Below are 18,846 nucleotides of genomic sequence, written 5' to 3' on the forward strand. Positions count from 1 at the left end.
AATTAAGGTCCTAAATTGTTTTAAATTTACTGCAAATTTGCTGTAGGTATTAAATTTCCAGAAGGTGGGGGGGTCACGTGACACTAATGGCAGAGTAGCAACTTTCTGTCTCTGCTCCCGCAGCTCGGCATCTTTCCTAGCTTTTATTTGTGGGGTTCGTGTTGTTTAAGTGAGCGGTTATCTCGGGGTACTATGCCTGGTACTCAGAAAAAGCTCAACCTTGTCGCGAAATCCCCCAAACTAGGTGAGAATCCGTTGTCTTCGGGGAGCAACACGCCGCCATCACTGAGTCATATGGACGCCGACAGTCTGGTGGAAAGAATTTCCCCACAGGTGCTCAAGGGTGTGGAAGCCTCTTTTGACAAAAAGATTGACCCAGTCTCGAAACGGCTTGAAGCCTGTGCGAACAAAATTGCAACGCTATTACTTTGGACGAGGGCCGTATTTCGAGCCAAGAGGATGCTGCAGCTACCCATGGAGCTACGCTATCGAAGGTTGAAAGTAAGCTAGCGGCGGCTCTGGACAAAATTGACGACCTGGAGAACAGAAGCCCACGGTGTAATATTAGGGTCATTGGGCTCCCCGAAGGCTCTGAGGGTGCTAACCCTGTTGCCTTCTTTAAAACTTGGTTACCAGAGCTTCTTAACATCAGCTGTTCAGAAGCGGGTCGGTGAAACTTGACCGCTGCCACCGCGCTCTCACTCGTTGCCCTTTTCCCGACCAGCGGCCCCGGGCTGTCATCATAAAGTTTCACAACTTTCAAGGCAAAGTCCGGACCATGCAAGTGGCAAGGAAAATGCACTTCCTGCAACATGACAGCGTTCCGATCATGATATTTGAGGATTTTTCTGCGGCAGTATTAAAGAAGCGACAGGAATTCTACCAGGTGGAACATCAGCTAAAAGAGAGGGGGATCCCTTTTGCCATGATGTACCCGGCCATCCTCAGGATTAAGTATGATCTATCTACGCCTTTGACCCCTCCTGGGGCATAGGCCGCTAACAAGGGTTCTCCAGCCATCCCGGTCCTGAGCAATCTTCTCCAACTGTCCCCAAGAGTGGCCTGTTCTCTTGACATCGGCGTCCAGGTCTCGGCGCCAACTGTTTCGAGGTCGACCTCTCTTTCTCTTCCCTTGCGGGTTCCATGAAAGGGACTGTCTGGTGGTGTTTGAGACCGGTTTGCGTAATGTGTGCCCTAACCATCTCCAGCGCCTTTGGATGATTTCTTGGTCTGCTGATTGTTGGTTTGTGCGTTGCCAGAGCTCCTCGTTGCTGATCTTTTCAGGCCAACATATCTGTAGAATGCGGCGCAGACATGTGTTGATGAATGTCTGGATCTTCTTGGTGGTGGTTACAGTGGTCCTCCATGTTTCGGCGCCATAGAGCAGAACAGACTTAACATTGGTGTTGAAAATCCTGATCTTTGTTTTGATGGACAGGTCTCTTGAGCTCCAAATGTTTTTGAGTTGGAGGAAGGCTGTCCTGGCTTTTCCAATTTTTGCCTTCACATCTGCGTCGGTTCCACCTCGCTTGTTGACAATTAAGTATGATGGGCAGGAGAAATTCCTCAAGGATCCCAAGGAGGCCATCGTGTTTTTGGATAAATTGCCACAGCCTCCGGGGTTATCTTCAGCCCCCTCCGCCTGCTGAGGGATTTCCTCGTTTCGGATATTTTTCAGGTTTTCCTTCGGGACACTGACTGTTCGCTGAGCTTGTTAGGAAAAGTAAGATTATGTCTTTATATATTTTTTTATGATCGTAGCAGCTCCCTTGTTTTATGGTTGTGTACCTTGTTATAAGTTTGTTTATATAGACATATGCTCACTTCAACTTTGCTCTAATCATTTAACGTTGTTTATAACCGTTTCTTTATGGAGCTGCAGGCCAGCAGGTGATGGGCGTTACCAATCTAAGGTTTGAGAGAAGTGTTTTTACTGGTCCAGCATCTTCCCCTGACCTCATAGGGAAGTTAGCTTGCACCCCTAGATGTGTGTGACAGACCCTAGTCTGACCCCCCCCCTTGTCTTTTTTTGATGTACTTTGTACATAGTTGTATGTTATTTGTTAGAATGTTGCCCCCCCTCCCTTTTTTCATTTTTTTTGTAATCTGTTTTCTGTTTTGTTTTTTAGAGAGCTTTATTTGTTATCAGCGTCTATATCTACATGGATCCAGGTTGTTTTTGTTTTTCTAATCTACGATGGCTAGTGATGGATCCACACTGAAGGTTTGTAGCTGGAATGTGGGAGGTATACACAATCCTAATAAGCAGAAAAAAATCTTGAGTTTTTAAAAAAAAGAAAACGTACATATTGCCCCTCCTACAGGAGACACACCTTTCACCTGATGAGCATATGAAGCTGAGGCGTGACTGGGTCGGTCAGGTGTTTGGTTTATCTTTCACCAGTAAGAGCAGGGGCGTTGCTATCTTAATAAGCAACCATCTGCCCCTGGTAGATGTGGAATCCATTTCTGACAAGTCTGGCAGATACACTCCTGATCAAAATTTTAAGACCAGTTGAAAAATTGCAAGAATTTACATTTTGCACTGTTGGATCTTAAGAAGGTTCTAGTCGTGCTTCAAAATGCAAAAAGAAGAAATGGGAGTGAGACAAGAAAAAAATTTGAGTAAGCAATTTATTGCAAACAACCATTAAACTGAAATAGGCTGTTCATCAGCTGATCAAAAGTTTAAGACCACATCTAAAAAAAAAAAACAAAACCCCCTAAAACAGAAATAAAATTTTCAAAAAAGGACTCAGTAATGAGTAGCTGCGCCATTCATGTTAATAACCTCAAAAATTTGTTTCGGCATGCTTGATGCTAGTGTTTCCAGGAGGCTAGTGGGAGAAGTTGCTCCAAGTGGTGAAGATGGCTTCACGGAGGGCATCCACTGTCTTGAACTGGTGTCCATTTTTGTAAACTTCCCATGCCATCCAACCCCAAATGTTCTTGTGGCGTGCTCTGATGCCACTGTGGGTTCTTTCAACAGATACTCGGACAGTGATGACTTTTATGTTCTTTATTTTATGTCACAACCCTATTTACACTTTGCACTCATTCACAGGCGTCCTCTCTCAGGTTCTTTCGCTGCCGGCATCCGTGCGTGCGTGTGTCCCTTGGTTGTGACTCTATCTCCTCCAGGTCCAGCACGCTACTGTGTTTAAAAGGAGAGAGTGATTAGACTAACAGGATGCAGGTGTGCCAATCACTCTCACCTGGTGCTGCTCTCATGAGCCCTCTCCACACCTCTCTCCTGCGGCTGATGCACCACGCCCCCTCCACAGTTCTCAATTGGATTTAGATCAGGGGAACATGCAGGATGGTTCAAAAGAGTGATGTTATTTCTCTGGAAGAAGTCCTTTGTCAGGCGGGCATTGTGAACTGCAGCGTTGTCCTGTTGAAAAACCCAGTCATTACCACACAGACGATGGCCTTCAGTCATGAGGGATGCCCCCTGCAACATCTCCACATAGCCAGCTGCCGTTTGACGCCTCTGCACAACCTGAAGCTCCATTGTTCCATTGAAGGAAAAAGCCCCCCAGATCATGATGGCGCCCCCTCCACTGTGCCGTGTAGAAAACATCTCAGGTGGGATCTCCTTGTCATGCCAGTAACGTTAGAAGCCATCAGGAGCGTCAAGGTTAAATTTTTTTCTCATCAGAGAATAAAACTTTCTTCCATCTTTCAATGTCCCATGTTTGGTGCTCTCGTGCAAACTCCAAAAGGGCAATTTTGTGCCGTTGAAGGAGACGAGGTCTTTGAAGACGTTTTTTGTTCTTAAAACCCTTCTCTCGCAGATGCCGTCTAATGGTTATGGGACTGCAGTTGGCACCAGTGACAAGCTTAATTTGGGCCGAGGATCGTCCCGTGTCTTGACGGACAGCCAATTGGATCCTCCGGCTCAGGGCGGTGAAATTTTTTTGGGTCTACCACTTGACTTTTTTTTTACCATAATCCTCAGGATCTTTTAAGAAGTTTAAAATGACTGTCTTACTGCATCCAATCTCAGCAGCAATGGCACACTGTGAGAGGCCTTGCTGATGCAGCTCAACAATCTGACCGCGTTCAAAGAGAGAAAGCTTTTTTGCCTTTGCCATCAGGAGGTCATGACAGTGTGGGTACCTGACAGAAAATGACACTGAATCCACATTTTTGCGAAGATTTGGGCTTTTAAAGGCTGTGGTCTTAAACTTTTGATCAGCTGATGAACAGCCTATTTCAGTTTAATGGTTGTTTGCAATAAATTGCTTACTCAAATTTTTTTCTTGTCTCACTCCCATTTCTTCTTTTTGCATTTTGAAGCACTACTTAGAACCTTCTTAAGATCCAACAGTGCAAAATGTAATTTCTTGCAATTTTTCAACTGGTCTTAAAATTTTGATCAGGAGTGTATATAATGCTGAAAGGCTGTCTCCATGGTCAGCGTTTCTTATTCCTGAATATCTACTTTCCACCTGTTCATTCAAATGATTTGAGCTCTCATGCTTTTTCTCTATTTGCTGATTGGATATATGAAAACACAGTGATTGGTAGCGATTTCAATTGCTATTTTTCATCCATGATTGATAATCACCTCCAATGCAAAATACCATGTCTAAGAGAGCCAAAGCTCTCTCTGAAACCTGCACTGAACTTGACCTGGTCGAAACCTGGCGTCTTCTTCACACCAATGATAGGGAGTTTACATTCTACTCAGGGGTGCATAGAACGAGTAGTAGAATTGACCTTGTTTTCACACCCAAAATTTCATTAGGAAATATTAAAAGTTGCAAGATTGGGGATATTATTATATCAGATCATGCGCCCGTTTACATAGTGTTAAACTATTTGAATCCTCTATCTCAAAATCGGCCCTGGAGTTATAGCACTTTACTGCACCATGACCCTAATTTTGAAAAAAATTTAAAAGACCAGCTCAATACTTTCTGTGAAGTTAACAGAACACCTGATTTTTTTCCCCTAGTCTTCTCTGGGACAGTATGAAAGCCTATACTCGTGGTTTAATTATATATCCTACTCTGCTGACTTAAAAAAATAATCAAGCAGAACAAAGGGACTTGAGCTCGAGCTACATGAACTTCAGACTAAACACAGTTCATCCCCATAGGAAGATCTTAGGAAAGAGATGCACGTTGTTAAGTCTGCTTTAGAAGGCTTATTAACAAAGAAGGCTGAAAAATCTATGTTTTTCATGAGGCAAAGACTATGAATTTGCTAACCTAACTGCTATTTAGCTAATCTTCTTCGTAATAGCGCAACCTCTGATCAAGAGGTACACGGCAGCAGTGCCATACGACAAAACATCAAAGCAATATAAAGAAATAACGGATGCAGTGGCGTATCATTTAACGAAGGACATGCTCCCACTCTGCACAGTTGAGAAGTCTGGGTAGAATAGGTTTAAAAAAAACGAATCAATAATCATCGATATCGACTGATGACACTTATATCATGATACATTTTTCAGCCATATTGCCCAGCCCTATCTTAAATTATATTTGCTGAGTTCTTAAAAAGGTCTTAAAAAGCATTAAATTTGAATATTAAAATGGTGCAAGAACCCTGGATCATTGTATATATCTGCTCTCATCCCTTTTCAATAATTTTTTATTTATTTTTTTATTCTATTTTTATTTTATGTGTACAGTTTGATATTTATGTTTTATACTTATTTAAGTTCCGTGTGTTTCTGTACAAGATAGCAAAAGTTACCGGAGTCAAATTCCCTGTATGTGCACACATACTTGGCCAATAAAGCTGATTATGATTATGATTCCTAAATAAGGCAAATAATCTTGTTGCTCCACTGAGTTTTATTGTAAAACATTTTTATACTCTGTTTCTGGTTCATTCTAGCTCAAAATTAGCTGGAATATTTTATTAAGAAAAACTTAGCCATACTTTCTTAAAATGAGATATTTTTTCAAATGCAAAACATGCTTGACAACAGTAATATTCTTTTTGAATGAAAAAATAAGACATGTTTCCATGATACAAGGCTTTTATATATATATTTTTTTGAAATTCATTTTTGCAGTGTATGCAGTTGTGTGTTTTATTTTCATACATGCAGATGTATTGGGAACACTGAACATTCTATTCCAAATCAAAACATGAAAAAAATGTCAAATTTGTGAATACTTTATAGAAAGTGAAGAAAACTATTATTAGGCTGTTTAAAAAAATCTGCATTTTTCTTAACAAACTCAAACATTTCCTAGGAAACTGGAAAATTCACACCTGTGTTGCGTGGAGTCAACCAACTTCTGACACCAGGCCAATTGACATTCCACAATTCCTCTGCATTTCTTGGTTTTTCCTCAGAAACAGCATTTTTGATGTCACCCCACAAGTTTTCTATTGGTTTAAGGCCCGGGGATTGGGCTTGCCAGTCCATATCATTAGTCTTTTTTGTCTGGAACCAGGATGCTGCTGTCTTATTGCTGTGTTCGGGGTCATTGTCTTGTCCCCTGCCTATGTTCAAAAAGCACCTCAAAACATTTCTTTTCACAAAGTCCTTTGACCCCTAACACCCCCCCCCCCCCCATTGTTAAGCGACCTTGGGTACTATGAAAGGCGCTATATAAGTCCAAGCTATTATTGAAACACCCATTTCAAGGGCAACATGACCACTTCCAGTAATTTGGTGTATTCAAACTAATGTATGATCCCTGGTATGCGATAAATGGAACCAGTGCAATAGTATGAGAAACATCCCCATATTGTGATGCTTGTGCCACCGTGCTTCACAGTGTACTATGAAGGTTTCGTCTGAGAAACTGTCTGCTTCCCCAAAAGTGGAAAAGTGGACCCAAAAAGAACAATCTTACCTTCATCAGGCCACAAAATGTGCCATTTTGTCTATTCTTCAATCCATTCAAATGGTAGTTTTCTGTTTTTGTCTGTGTCTTTCTTGTGTTGGTTGTCATTTTAAATCATTTGAGATAATTTTAGCAGCCTATAATTTTCTGCACAAGTTGGCCATCGTAAAATATTCCACTTCTTTACATTCAAAAACTCCTGGGTTGCTTTAAGTATGCTTTGGGTCATTTTCCATCTTTATTGTGAGGTGATATAAAGAGCCTTTATTTGTCATTATATTATACAAGTATCATATAACGAGATTGCATGGTCAGACATTGAGGGTTGGTCCTGAGCCGCTGCACTCGCGCGCGCCGCCACTGTGGGCCAACCTGACTGGTGCCTAACACCTAGCATGTTTTGATGATGATGATGTCCACTCAGCTTTACATCATTTGGCTGAATCTGAGCAGACATGCAGACATATACTGTATACCTATACATTTCCAGAGCCTCTCCATATCATAAAGAGATCAGGCACACTCCACATTTTTAAACTATGCCTTTAATTTAATTATTTTTCTGTGGGTCTGGAAAAGCATTGTCAGGTCATAGTGGGCTTGGAGACTACCATGTTTTAAACTGCAATATAGATTTTGAGAAATGTGGATGGAGTAAGCAAGTCCGGATGTCTTGTGGTTCAGTTATGACAGTTCTTTTTGAAAATCTGTTATCCCCAATCTTATGGACATGTAATACTAATTTGCTGGTCAAAGTAATGGTAAAAATGGTTTAATCGCATCACTGGGATGTGGACTGTAACAGCTGTGATTGGTCTGAAATGTATTTCTGTGTTCAAGCGACAGCAGCTGGACAAGCACAGAAACTTCCCCTTTGTTCAGGCTCATACACACCATCTACTCAGAAGTGTTCTCTAAGTTCTGTGCTGCAGTGATTTTAGTGAAAGTTACTGTTGATCCACATTTATTATCTCCCACTCCAGCATGAGCTGCTCAGTTTCCCTCAGAACCCCCCTCATGCCAATCACCCATGTTTAAATGTTTAACCCTAACCCGACATGCACACAGCTGACTAAGATGATACCACTGCTGCCTTGTGGCTATGTAACTTCATATGTGTCTACATTTTTCAATAGGAATAAGTGACTGGCAGTGGAACCACTCAGGGCCACAAAAAGGTAAAAGTAAAACCCCTAAACTCTCTTGTTAACATGTGCAAAACACAAGTGGCCGGTTTTTCTTCAAGTTATTCAACATTGCTCTTGTACAGAGGTGTGTTTCTTCTGTTTTAGGGAAAGTGTGTTGCTAATGCAAGGATACATTTCATGAAGCAGGATCAGTAGATCATTTAAATACATTTTTAAATTAATAAATCCATTAATTAACTTAACTAATTAACATTTTCTAATGAATTAACCACAAACTGGACTACTTAGGGTAGATGCACACTACCAAATCCCCCCCCCCCCCCCCCCCCCCCTCCGCATTACTTAACTCTCATTTCTGTCTTCTCTTTGGCCAGACTGATGAATTGGCTTGGGTAGCCACCCACTCTTTATTAATAATGGTTACAATGATGTTTGATTAAAAGTTGATAATTTACCATTTGAGACTATATCACAACTGTAAGCCAACCATCTCACAATATGGGCAAGAAAGTAGTCGGTGACACTGAGATCTTCCTGGACAGCCCAACTGCCAAACCTACAGTGTAGTGTGCGTCCAACCTTAGGCATGCACAGAACTTAAGATGTCCTTGATGAAGTGTTACTGTTTAAAATGAAAGTTTTGAATTTTAACAATTAGACTGCTGGTTAGTCTATTGATCCTGCTTTTTGAATTCACCCCTCAGGTGAGTTGACGGTAGGAGAGATTTTAAATAACTCCTTTCAAGTCCTAATTGACAACTCTCACAAAGGTAGGTTTCTTCAAACAATATTACCACAGTTGACATCATATCTTAATGATATATTGACATTTTCAGTCATCTAAACAGCCATGGTGCTGAGAGGAGTGCTGTATTTCCTTATTTTGGAGAGGTAGCATATTCAAACACAGTTGACATGCCCTGTTTTTGCTTTTCTGTGTGTTTTTGCAGATGCAGATACCGGCAGCATGCACAACCCAGTCACTACAACACCAGTCACCAACTCTGCAGCTCTTACCTCTGCCTTGAACTGTGGTGGCAATTCCACAAATCCTGTCACCATCGCTGCACAGATGAATATTGCCACCAGCACAATCAACATTACATCATCAGTTAACCTGCAGCATCCTGTCACTATCACCGGACCTGTTAACCTGGCCTCTGTCAACATCCCCACAACAACACATATGAATATTGCCCACCCTGTTGCTATCACCACTCCCATGCCCATGAATATCACAGGGCCACTCAACATTGCCATGAGGCCCATGGAGAGCATGCATTTTCTATCCCAGGTCCTGCCATCTTCTCCTCCTTGGTAGATCTTTCATAGCTCATGTAATAGCCAGTGATGTCTTAACTGCCTAATAACAATGGGGACATCAGAGCACACTATGTACCTTTAAATTGGCTCATAGTGTATCAAGCTTGATCTTTCTTACAGTCATTGTAGGGTTCTAGCATCATAGCATGTGAGTTTGTTCTTTCAGTGAGAAGGGATATTTTTTATAAGAACACGATAGAAATTTCTGTTTAGGCTCACCTACTGAACATTGCACATAAATCCACTAATACGTTTATTGATAAGTGGTTGTCATACCTACTACCTGCGAACACAACTGAACCCCATAATGTGGTCATGTTGGAAGTCATGGTAAGTTTAAGCCAAAGATTTTGTAACTATGGTGTCGCACCCCTGAATGACATGTTTTAAAATATAAAGGGAAATCCTTTAAATACCATTTAGACCATTTAGGTACGTGTCTTTCAAAACATAAGTGATAAAGTTCCATGTTCTTCCAGCTATATATAATAATTATTTTTTTTTTTTTCTTGTAGATGCCAATATGCCCTGTTGTTTACCAATTTATGGTCTAATTTTTAATTCTCAGTATATTATAAAAAGTAACAATTATGTTTGGATAATTTTAGTTTTAGATTGTGTGTACACTAATATTAAATTGCTTGCATTACTCATGGTTCATTACATCAATACAGTTCATTACACCTTCAAACCAAAGTATTTTTTTTTACAGGATTTAAAATGATTGATAATTTCTTTGCTATAAATTGCTATGTAGTATTTTGTTTTACTACTACAGGTAATAGGTACAGGTAAGAGAGTGAGCCAACTTGATGCAATAGTGTTGACACGTTATATGCTGTTGGGAGATAAACCCTGTTCAAGCCCTTTTTCAAATCTCTTAACTCTGTTCATCCACTGAAGTACACAGTTGGTGCTATAAAAGTGATCACTTGAAAATTATGTGATAACATGAGTGATCTGTGATGTCTTAGGTATTGTGTATTTCCTTAAATTAAGTGTGTTGACAGTTTTTTTTAAATGCTACTTTTTAAGGAAAATAGTGTTTGTTCCTTTTTCCTGTTGTTGATTTTGTGTACCTCAGCATCAGTATTTACAGTAGTAGTTGGTGTATTTTAAAGTTAAGTTAAAAAACAAACCACAAAGCTTCCACTATGGTTAAGTGTGGGGGTACTGTGGAGCTCATTATCAACTAACCTCATGTATGTATTTTGAAGTTTCTGAAAACCAGTCATTCCTCACTCCTGGATACTCCATACAATTGTATATGTTACATCAGTTTGGGGATTTTTTATGTATTTACAGTATATCAGGACATGACAGTTGAAGGTCCAGCAAAATGTCTTGTACTAAAAACAGTCTCTAGATTTTGTCCTTAAAATGAAGTCAGAAGTCAAATATTAAAGTTAAAATTGTTGATTACTGAAGACCTTATATAAATAGAGCTATGAACTTAGACTCAGCACAACAGCAGCCCCAAAGTTGACCTAAGTAGTGTGTTCCATTGATTAGATTTTTTTTAGTTTAATATGTCATCTCTGACCGTCAAACTCAGGAAGATTAGTCTTTTAAAGCAATTTTGAATGTTTTACACAATGACCATATTTGTGCCAATGTCTAATGTGTAACACTATTTTATATTCTTAAACTTGTGGCAGAGGAAACCTTTCTGCTCACCAACTGACTAGCAATGTAAGACCAATGTGTCACCACTCATGTGACCATCCATCCCAGAGAGGACATAGAGAGAAAGCAGAGAAGATGAAACTGGAGTTACTTTGTTTTATTTTTATCAAATCTCATAAAAAGGCACAAAAGCTCAACTGATCCTCTAAAAGAAATTGTATGTGTTTCTTAAGCTTGGTAGAGAGTCAACTGAAGTGTAAAACTATGGGCTTTAATTTCAAGGTTTCGACATAACCATTTGAAAAGGAATTTTAACAGTTTTAAAACAGTCCCATGTTTTCAGGGACTTGCTTGTAATTGGTCTTACTTATACTGTAGCACTTTCTGCATGTGCCGTTGTTGTTTGCTGGTCTTTCTGCTTTGTGTTTTGTCTTTAAATGGAAGGCAGACTCAGTTGACTTACTCAGCCAGTGTAGACTATACCATTTGTTTACCTTGAAAAATTCCATGCTTATTTTGCGATACGTTTTTGGGGCATTGTCCATCTCTACTATGCAGCACTATGAATCAACTCAGCTGTACTTGCCTGAATCTCAGCAGACGGCATATCTCTATACACTTTAGAATTCATCTAGATGCTTCCAGCTGGCTTCTGTCACAACAATGAACACTAGAGATGCAGTGCTATGCACGTCCATGCCATCACACTGTCCCCACTGTGTTTTACAAATACACTGCCTGTGACATAATGTTGCTGAACCTAGACCTGACCAACTGCAGCAACCCCAGATCATAGCACTGCCCCCACAGGCTTGTACAGTAGGCACTAGGCATGATGGGTGCATCACTTCATCTGCCTCTCTTCTTACCCTGATGCCCCCATCACTCTGGAACAGGGTAAATCTTGACTCATCAGACCACATGACCTTCTTCCATTGCTCCAGAGTCCAATCTTTATGGCCCCTAACAAATTGAAGCCTTTTCTTCCTGTTACCTTAAGAAAACCACTAATCAGTGAGGCTGATTAGTGGTTTTCTTAAGGCTACACAGCTGTTCAGTCCCAATCCCTTGAGTTCCCTTCGCATTGAAAATGCTCTTACTTTCACTTTTAAACATGGCCCTGAGTTCTACTGCTGTTTTTCTTCAATTGATTTCACTAAACGTTTAAGTGATCACCAATCACAGTTCTTCCTTGGAAGACGATGGTTTCCCACTATCCTTCCAGTTTTTAATAATGCGTTGGACAGTTCTTAAGACAATTTTAGTAGTTTCTGCAATCTCCTTAGATGTTTTCTCTGCTTGATGCATGCTAATGATTTGACCCTTCTCAAACAAACATCCACAACCATGGGACATGTCTTTCGAAGAAATGAGAAGCTACTCATTGCTTCAGTTGGGGTTAAATAACTTGTTGCCAGCTGAAAGATAATTGCCCATGTAGTAATTATCCATTAGGAGGCTCGTACCTATTTGCCTAGTTAAATCCAGGTGGCAACGTTTTTTTGGCCAGGCAGTGTAAATTCTTCACCCCTTTAGCTCTTCCTTGAACGTTGGCACACATTGTAGTTTAATTTCAGCTGTGCAAAGAGTGCTGCTCAAGATTTGGTCTGGTTTTATTTATTAGCAAAGCGTTGTGGTTAGAATGGTTGTACCTTGTGGTAAAACCTGTTCTCTGCTCTCTTTGCACTTCTGAGGTTTCCTCTTTATGGTAAACATAATAATAATTACACGTCTACCTCCTAGAGAGTGGTCTTCACTGGGCTGGATGTTAGGAAGTGTTTTTTGTCTTTTGTGGATGTTGTACAGTTGAAATCAACTACCATTTTACTTCCCAGTATTTGAAGGAAATAATGTAATAGTAGGGAAATATCCCACACCATCCATAAAACAGCTTATGAGTCGCTTGTACAATTACTTGGTCTCATGAAGAAGAGGGTGGTACATAAAGACCTTAATTGCTAAACCATTGTCCTATTTTGAATGTGAAAACCCTCAAATTAAAGATGAGCGCACTTTTCAACCCCATTCATTATGTGAAACTTATATATGTTTTTGAAAACACCTACAATAACACTGTCCAAATATACATTGACCTAAGTGCTTTTTGTCTACTTCATATGGCGCTGTTCCCCGGCACATGAACATGAAGCTGTGAAATACACTATATTGCCAAAAGTATTTACTCACCCATCCAAATAATTGAATTCAGATGTTCCAATCACTTCCATGGCCACAGGTGTATAAAATGAAGCACCTAGGCATGCAGACTGCTTCTACAAACATTTGTGAAAGAATGGGTCGCTCTCAGGAGCTCAGTGAATTCCAGCGTGGTACTGTGATAGGATGCCACCTGTGCATCAAATCTCTCTCTTTCATCTTCTGTAACTGCTTGTCCTGTGAAGGGTCGCAATGGGGGCTGGAGCCTATCCCAGCTGTCAACGGGCCTGAGCCAGTCTATTGCAGGGCCAACACAGAGAGACAGACCTGTGCAACAAATCCAGACGTGAAATGTCCTCGCTACTGAATATTCCAGTCAATTGTCAGAGGTGTTATAACAAAGTGGAAGCGATTTGGATCAACAGCAACAGACCTCCAAACTTCATGTGGCCTTCAGATTAGCTCAAGAACAGTACGTAGAGACTTTCATGGAATGGGTTTCCATGGTCGAGCAGCTGTACCTTGACTGGCCTGCACAGAGTCCTGACCTCAACCCGATAGAACACCTATGGGATAAATTAGAGCGAAGACTGCGAGCCAGGCCTTCTCATTCAACATCAGTGTCTGAACTCACAAATGCGCTTTTGGAAGAATGGTCAAAAATTCCCATAAACACACTCCTAAACCTTGTTGAAAGCCTTCCCAGAATAGTTGAAGCTGTTATAGCTGCAAAGGGTGGGCCGAAGTCATATTAAACCCTCTGGATTAAGAATGGGATGTCACTTAAGTTCATATGTGTGTAAAGGCAAATGAGCGAATACTTTTGGCAATATAGTGTATTTGAGAACAAGTCCTTCTCATGTTTCCAGTTTGATTCTAGGAACATGTCACCCAGTGCAGCCGAATGGTAGTTATTTTTTTCATTTGTTCTGTGGCACAGTGATAGCAGTATTAAACAGATACTGAGCATACCTGTCAGCAGGATAAACTTAAGGTTGCTTGCAGTTTCTTTAGTTTCTTGAGGTAAATAAAGTCCTTTCATAAAGGCACACATTAATTCCAACCTTGTTTTTCAGGCAGAACTTTTCTGCAGGACTAATTTGCATAGTGTGGAGTGTTTGATTATTTTTAATTATTGCATTGTTTTTTTTGTTTTTTTTTTGTCCTGTCAGTGTATCTTAAGTATGACCAGAGCCTCAGGATTTCATTAAAGCCAGTGTACTTGAAAGAGCACATGGTCAGAAGGTGGGAATAGCATTATTGATGTTGGTGGTAAGCTACATAAGGGTTAACATCTCACCTCAAATTTGCGACCTTGCCTTTAGAAATTGGAGCCCTACCCTTCTCTTTAAGAGCATTTGCATTATTTTCCCATTTCAATTATTTTTTTTAAATGCCTGTAATGAAGGAAAGAACGGGGAGAAAAGTTGCTGAAAAATGGGGATATCTTCCAAAATCTTTGCCTAGACCTGTGAAGGCTGTGATGTGGCCGAGGTTGAGATTTGTATAACTTGCGCAAATACAGAATAGCTTTTCTACACATGGGTTTGAGAGTTCCATGTGAATAGTTAAGAGATGTTCTTGTCATGTCTAAGCCCATGGATCATGACTGAACAAGGAGTGTTTTTGACAAGTCTTTTTTGTGACCTCTGTGATCTCCGCCTCAGGTTAGCATAGCTGTCCCACAGTTCCTTGGCTGTGTGCCTAAAGAAAGCTTACTGATATGAAGCATGTTTGTCATCAAAGCCTTCTATTGAGTGCAGGAGCTTTGCAGTTAACTGGAGGATGTGTACAATGTGGCAGTTCACTTTGCATATCTGCATTTTGGCTGCCCTGTCCATTCATTAAATTGTATGCATGCCAGCACTGTCTACAAAGAGAAACTGAACTGAAAATTGATTTTCCTCTTTATTTTTATTTGTCTCTAGAGTCCAAATTAAAATAAAAAAATTCTGATGGAATAATATGTACTTGTGTAGTGGCCACACACAAGTGGGCCAGAAGTTGACACTTTCTTCTGTGATGGATACGTTTAGTGAAGGAAGTCTTCATCGATTTGCTTTGCAAGTCTGGCAACCAAACTGGTGTTACTTAGCTTTATTCTTACATTATTTTAAAATAGTGATTGTGATAATTTTCTGCTTCAGTAACAATCTTGAAATGCAAATTGGTTAGCTCATTATTTGAACGAGTTTATTTAAATGTATCGGTGATATCTGACATGTGGTTTCACTTTTTAATTTCACATAAACCTAATGTAAAAAAATAAAATAAAATAGCCATTTGTTTGGACAAATAAGGGTTTAGAAGGCTTTTGTTTTCTGTAGAATTGTATTTTCTCTGTGTTTGTATGATTAACTTTGTAGATGTGAAGGCAGATGAATGTATACATTTGTACAAACTGTTTCAGAGTACATTTTAGTTATATAATAACCTTTTATAAATCATTTTGTATTAGAACATTAACAATGGTCATTTTTGTATCTGCAGAAGTTGGGCTTTCTGATCAGCAGAAAGGTAAAATTTTTTAATGTATGTTCATTGAGAATAATTATGTCAATCTTTTTGTGCCTTTTATTTGGGTTTGTCTAAATAAAACTTTCCAGTCCATGTGACAGCAAAAAACATTTCAGTGTTTTATTTCATTTATTTATTTATTTTTTTACTATTAAACTTGGAAAATGTTGCAGGCTGTGTGAAATGTGTCTGTTGAAAGGTCAACAAATATTGAAGTTCAATTCAATTTTATTTACATTTATTTCATACAGCAGTTAACATACTATACAGTATTAGCATGGAATTGCATGACTAGTAATAGAGAAGAAATTAGATATGAAATTAAAGGACAGGAGCTCAGTGCCACAGAAAAGAAATTAAGGTATAGGAGCTTGTTGCACAGAGAAGAGGACATGTGCATCCTCCCCTAGCTGCCTAAGCCAGAATAACTAAGGGATGGCTCAGTCTAGTCCTAACTATAAATATGTTCAAAAAGGAAAGTCTTGAGCCTGACCTGAAGATTAGATGGGGTGTTTGCCTCCCGAACCCAAACTGGGTTCCAGCTCTACCTCCCATTCTACTTTTTGAAATTCTAGGAACCATCAGTAGGCCTGCACTTTGAGATCAAAGTGATCTGTTTGGATACTATGGTACAATGAGGTCTTTAAGATATGATGTAGCTAGGCCTTTAAGGGCCTTGTATGTAAGGAGGAGGATTTTAAATTCTATTCTAGACTTTAAAGGGAGCCAATGAAGAGAAGCTAAAACTGGCATTTGAATTAACTGGAGGCTATTTGGACAGCCAGACAGTAATAAATTACAGTAATACAGCCTGGAAGACACAAATGCATGAACTAGTTTTGGAGCATAACTCTGAGACTAGATGTTCCTAGATGCTCCTAATTCTGACGATATTACGCAGGAGAAAGATGGCATCCTGGTTACTTGCTTTATGTGCGAATTAAATAGAAATCATCAAATAGAACACCAAGGTTTCTCAGTAGTATAGGCGAACTAGGCGAATGCTTAGAAAAGATGGATGTTCATCCTCATCTGAGGATAATTAAAATGTCTTGTTTTTATCTGTCGCTATCTCGTGTGTTTGTTACATTCCTTATATGCTTAAAAATAAACATAACTTATAAGTAAAATAAACTGCAATGATAAGCTGTAGCTGGTGTTTTTGTGGCAGTATTAGTCTTGCACAACCCGGCTCATATTGACTCGGAATGATCCGAATCCCTCGAAAGATCCGGGTTTTACACTACTACTGCAGAACTGAATCAAAACAGCACTGCAGCAAAAATTCAGCTGCTGCACACTTCACAAAATGCATAAAAACTTAAAATACGGTACTTTCAATAAAACGATTTTAAATTGGCATGCTTTAATATCATTCTTATACAGCCTGTATATCATTTAACATTTTAAGCTCAATAAATTCAGATAATATTTTACCAGAATTTCAAACATTTGTCCGGTAAATTGAAAACCTGCCGGTCACGTTGTCCGGTGCCAATTTTTTGATATGTGCTTGCAAAAGGAACCAACCATTTTAGAGCACACAGTGAGATCTCTGGGTACTCATCTCTTGCTCCAAACCAGAATTCACGTCATCGCAGCCGTCAATATTTTGAACTCGATTTATATTCATGAAAATTGAAAGAATACAGTTGTTTAAGATTGTGTGTGGTGTTTTTAATCATAATTTTAAAAAGAATAATAATTAGTTGAAAAAAATATTTTTATCAGTCATTTTTTTATCCAGTACTAGACATTTCAGGCAACCCCATTTGAATTCCAGGCGACCCCACTGGTTTAGTGACTGCTCAGTAGTGTTTTTAATTTTGATTGACTCGGGGCACGATTTGACAGCATAGTTCAGTTTTGAGCACAGATTAAACTGTTTTGAGGTGAAAGTTTGGTTTTGCAAGAAGAGTCTGAGGTTTTGTGAATGCTTGAAAATTGGGTTTTGTGTTTAGAGAAGAGGAGAGCTGCTTTCGAGAAATGTGTCTTAGCAATCAAGAAAAACTGTAACTCACCCTCATTTTTTTAAGCGTATCTTTTGTTGAATTTTATTATACAATGCTCACTCTGACCTTTTTGAATCCTGCACCTGACAAATAACCCAAAGTATGAAAAAACTAAAACTAATACTAAAACCAATAAAAACTAAACCAAAACTAAGCATTTTTGGAAATATAAAAACTAATAAAAACTAGCAAACCCACACTAAAAACTAATTAAAACTAACTGAATTGGAGGGATGAAAAATCCAAAACTATTATAACCTTGTTTACTTGGTATTGGATCGATACCAAATCTAGTGGTATCGCACACCTCTAGCACTCAATATGGAAAAAGATGGAAAGGCCACATTACTTTACTCTTTCGGATTCAGCCCGATTTTTGAATATTATCCTAAGAGCATCATGCATTTCCTGGAACGTCAACATGGAATAAATACCACGGTCAGTTGCAGCACGAATTATCGGATGTTTGAGGTCAACACTGTATTACTTGTGCCAGAGAGGAAGCGGCCTGTCTTACACCACCATGCTATATCACTACACCGACGATGTCATCAGAAAACGATGTCATGGTATCTGAATTTGTTAATAAATATCAACAATGCCTTGCGGCCCCTGGACAGGGAAATTGTAACCAGTTAGCCTGTTCTCTACAAATGTTTAAAGATTGCTACCACTGGTGAAATTAGAATGAAATGAAAAAGTCAGCGGCACTGTACGGGTTCAATAAAGCAAATCAATCATGGACTGAATTACAGACTCTAAGAAGTACACTGTAAAAACTGTTACCTAGATTCAACAAAAAAAAAAAAAAATGAAGGCAACATTTTCCAACCACTTTTTGCAAGTTTTGTGAACTTCTTGGTATTTTGAGTTGGGAAAAGTCAGGATTATGCATTTTACTATACGCTAAAAAATGAAGTAAAGTCTAAAAGAAAAACCAAATAATTTGAGTTTAACCAGTGTCAAAAAGCTCAACATATTAACCACACCATACGCAATTAAAATAGGTAACATTTTATATAAAAAATAAGAATTTTGAGTTGAATTAATTAATGTACTCTATTTTATTCATTCAGACCAGTTCTTCCTTTATATCATTTGAAAGTGCGATGTGCTTCAAATAATTAGTTAGCATTGTCATGAATAATAAAGAAAATAGGTATTAATTTCAAACATTTATTATTGCATAACTGCTGCCATATACAAACAGTTGGATGTGTATTCAGCATGAGTTTCTGTAAT

At 39.2% G+C, this 18,846-nt stretch overlaps 1 protein-coding gene across 2 annotated transcripts in view; it reads left to right on the forward strand.

The window, feature by feature from the left end:
* LOC311498692 (vascular endothelial zinc finger 1-like) overlaps positions 1–15,700 on the forward strand; it is a 71,290-nt gene extending 55,590 nt beyond the window's left edge. Inside the window, exons 5-7 of one of the 2 annotated variants that reach the window (XM_084559392.1) lie at positions 7,958–7,999; positions 8,674–8,739; positions 8,920–15,700. In XM_084559392.1, the coding sequence (XP_084415518.1) occupies positions 7,958–7,999; positions 8,674–8,739; positions 8,920–9,290 (479 nt within the window). In that variant the 3' untranslated portion in view covers positions 9,291–15,700. The remainder of the gene's footprint in view (positions 1–7,957; positions 8,000–8,673; positions 8,740–8,919) is intronic. The other variant, XM_084559393.1, reaches the window with a different exon arrangement.
* The last annotated feature ends 3,146 nt before the right edge of the window (positions 15,701–18,846 follow it).

This window comes from Chelon labrosus (genome assembly GCF_963514085.1).
Source record: "Chelon labrosus genome assembly, chromosome: 13".
NCBI lineage: Eukaryota > Metazoa > Chordata > Actinopteri > Mugiliformes > Mugilidae > Chelon > Chelon labrosus.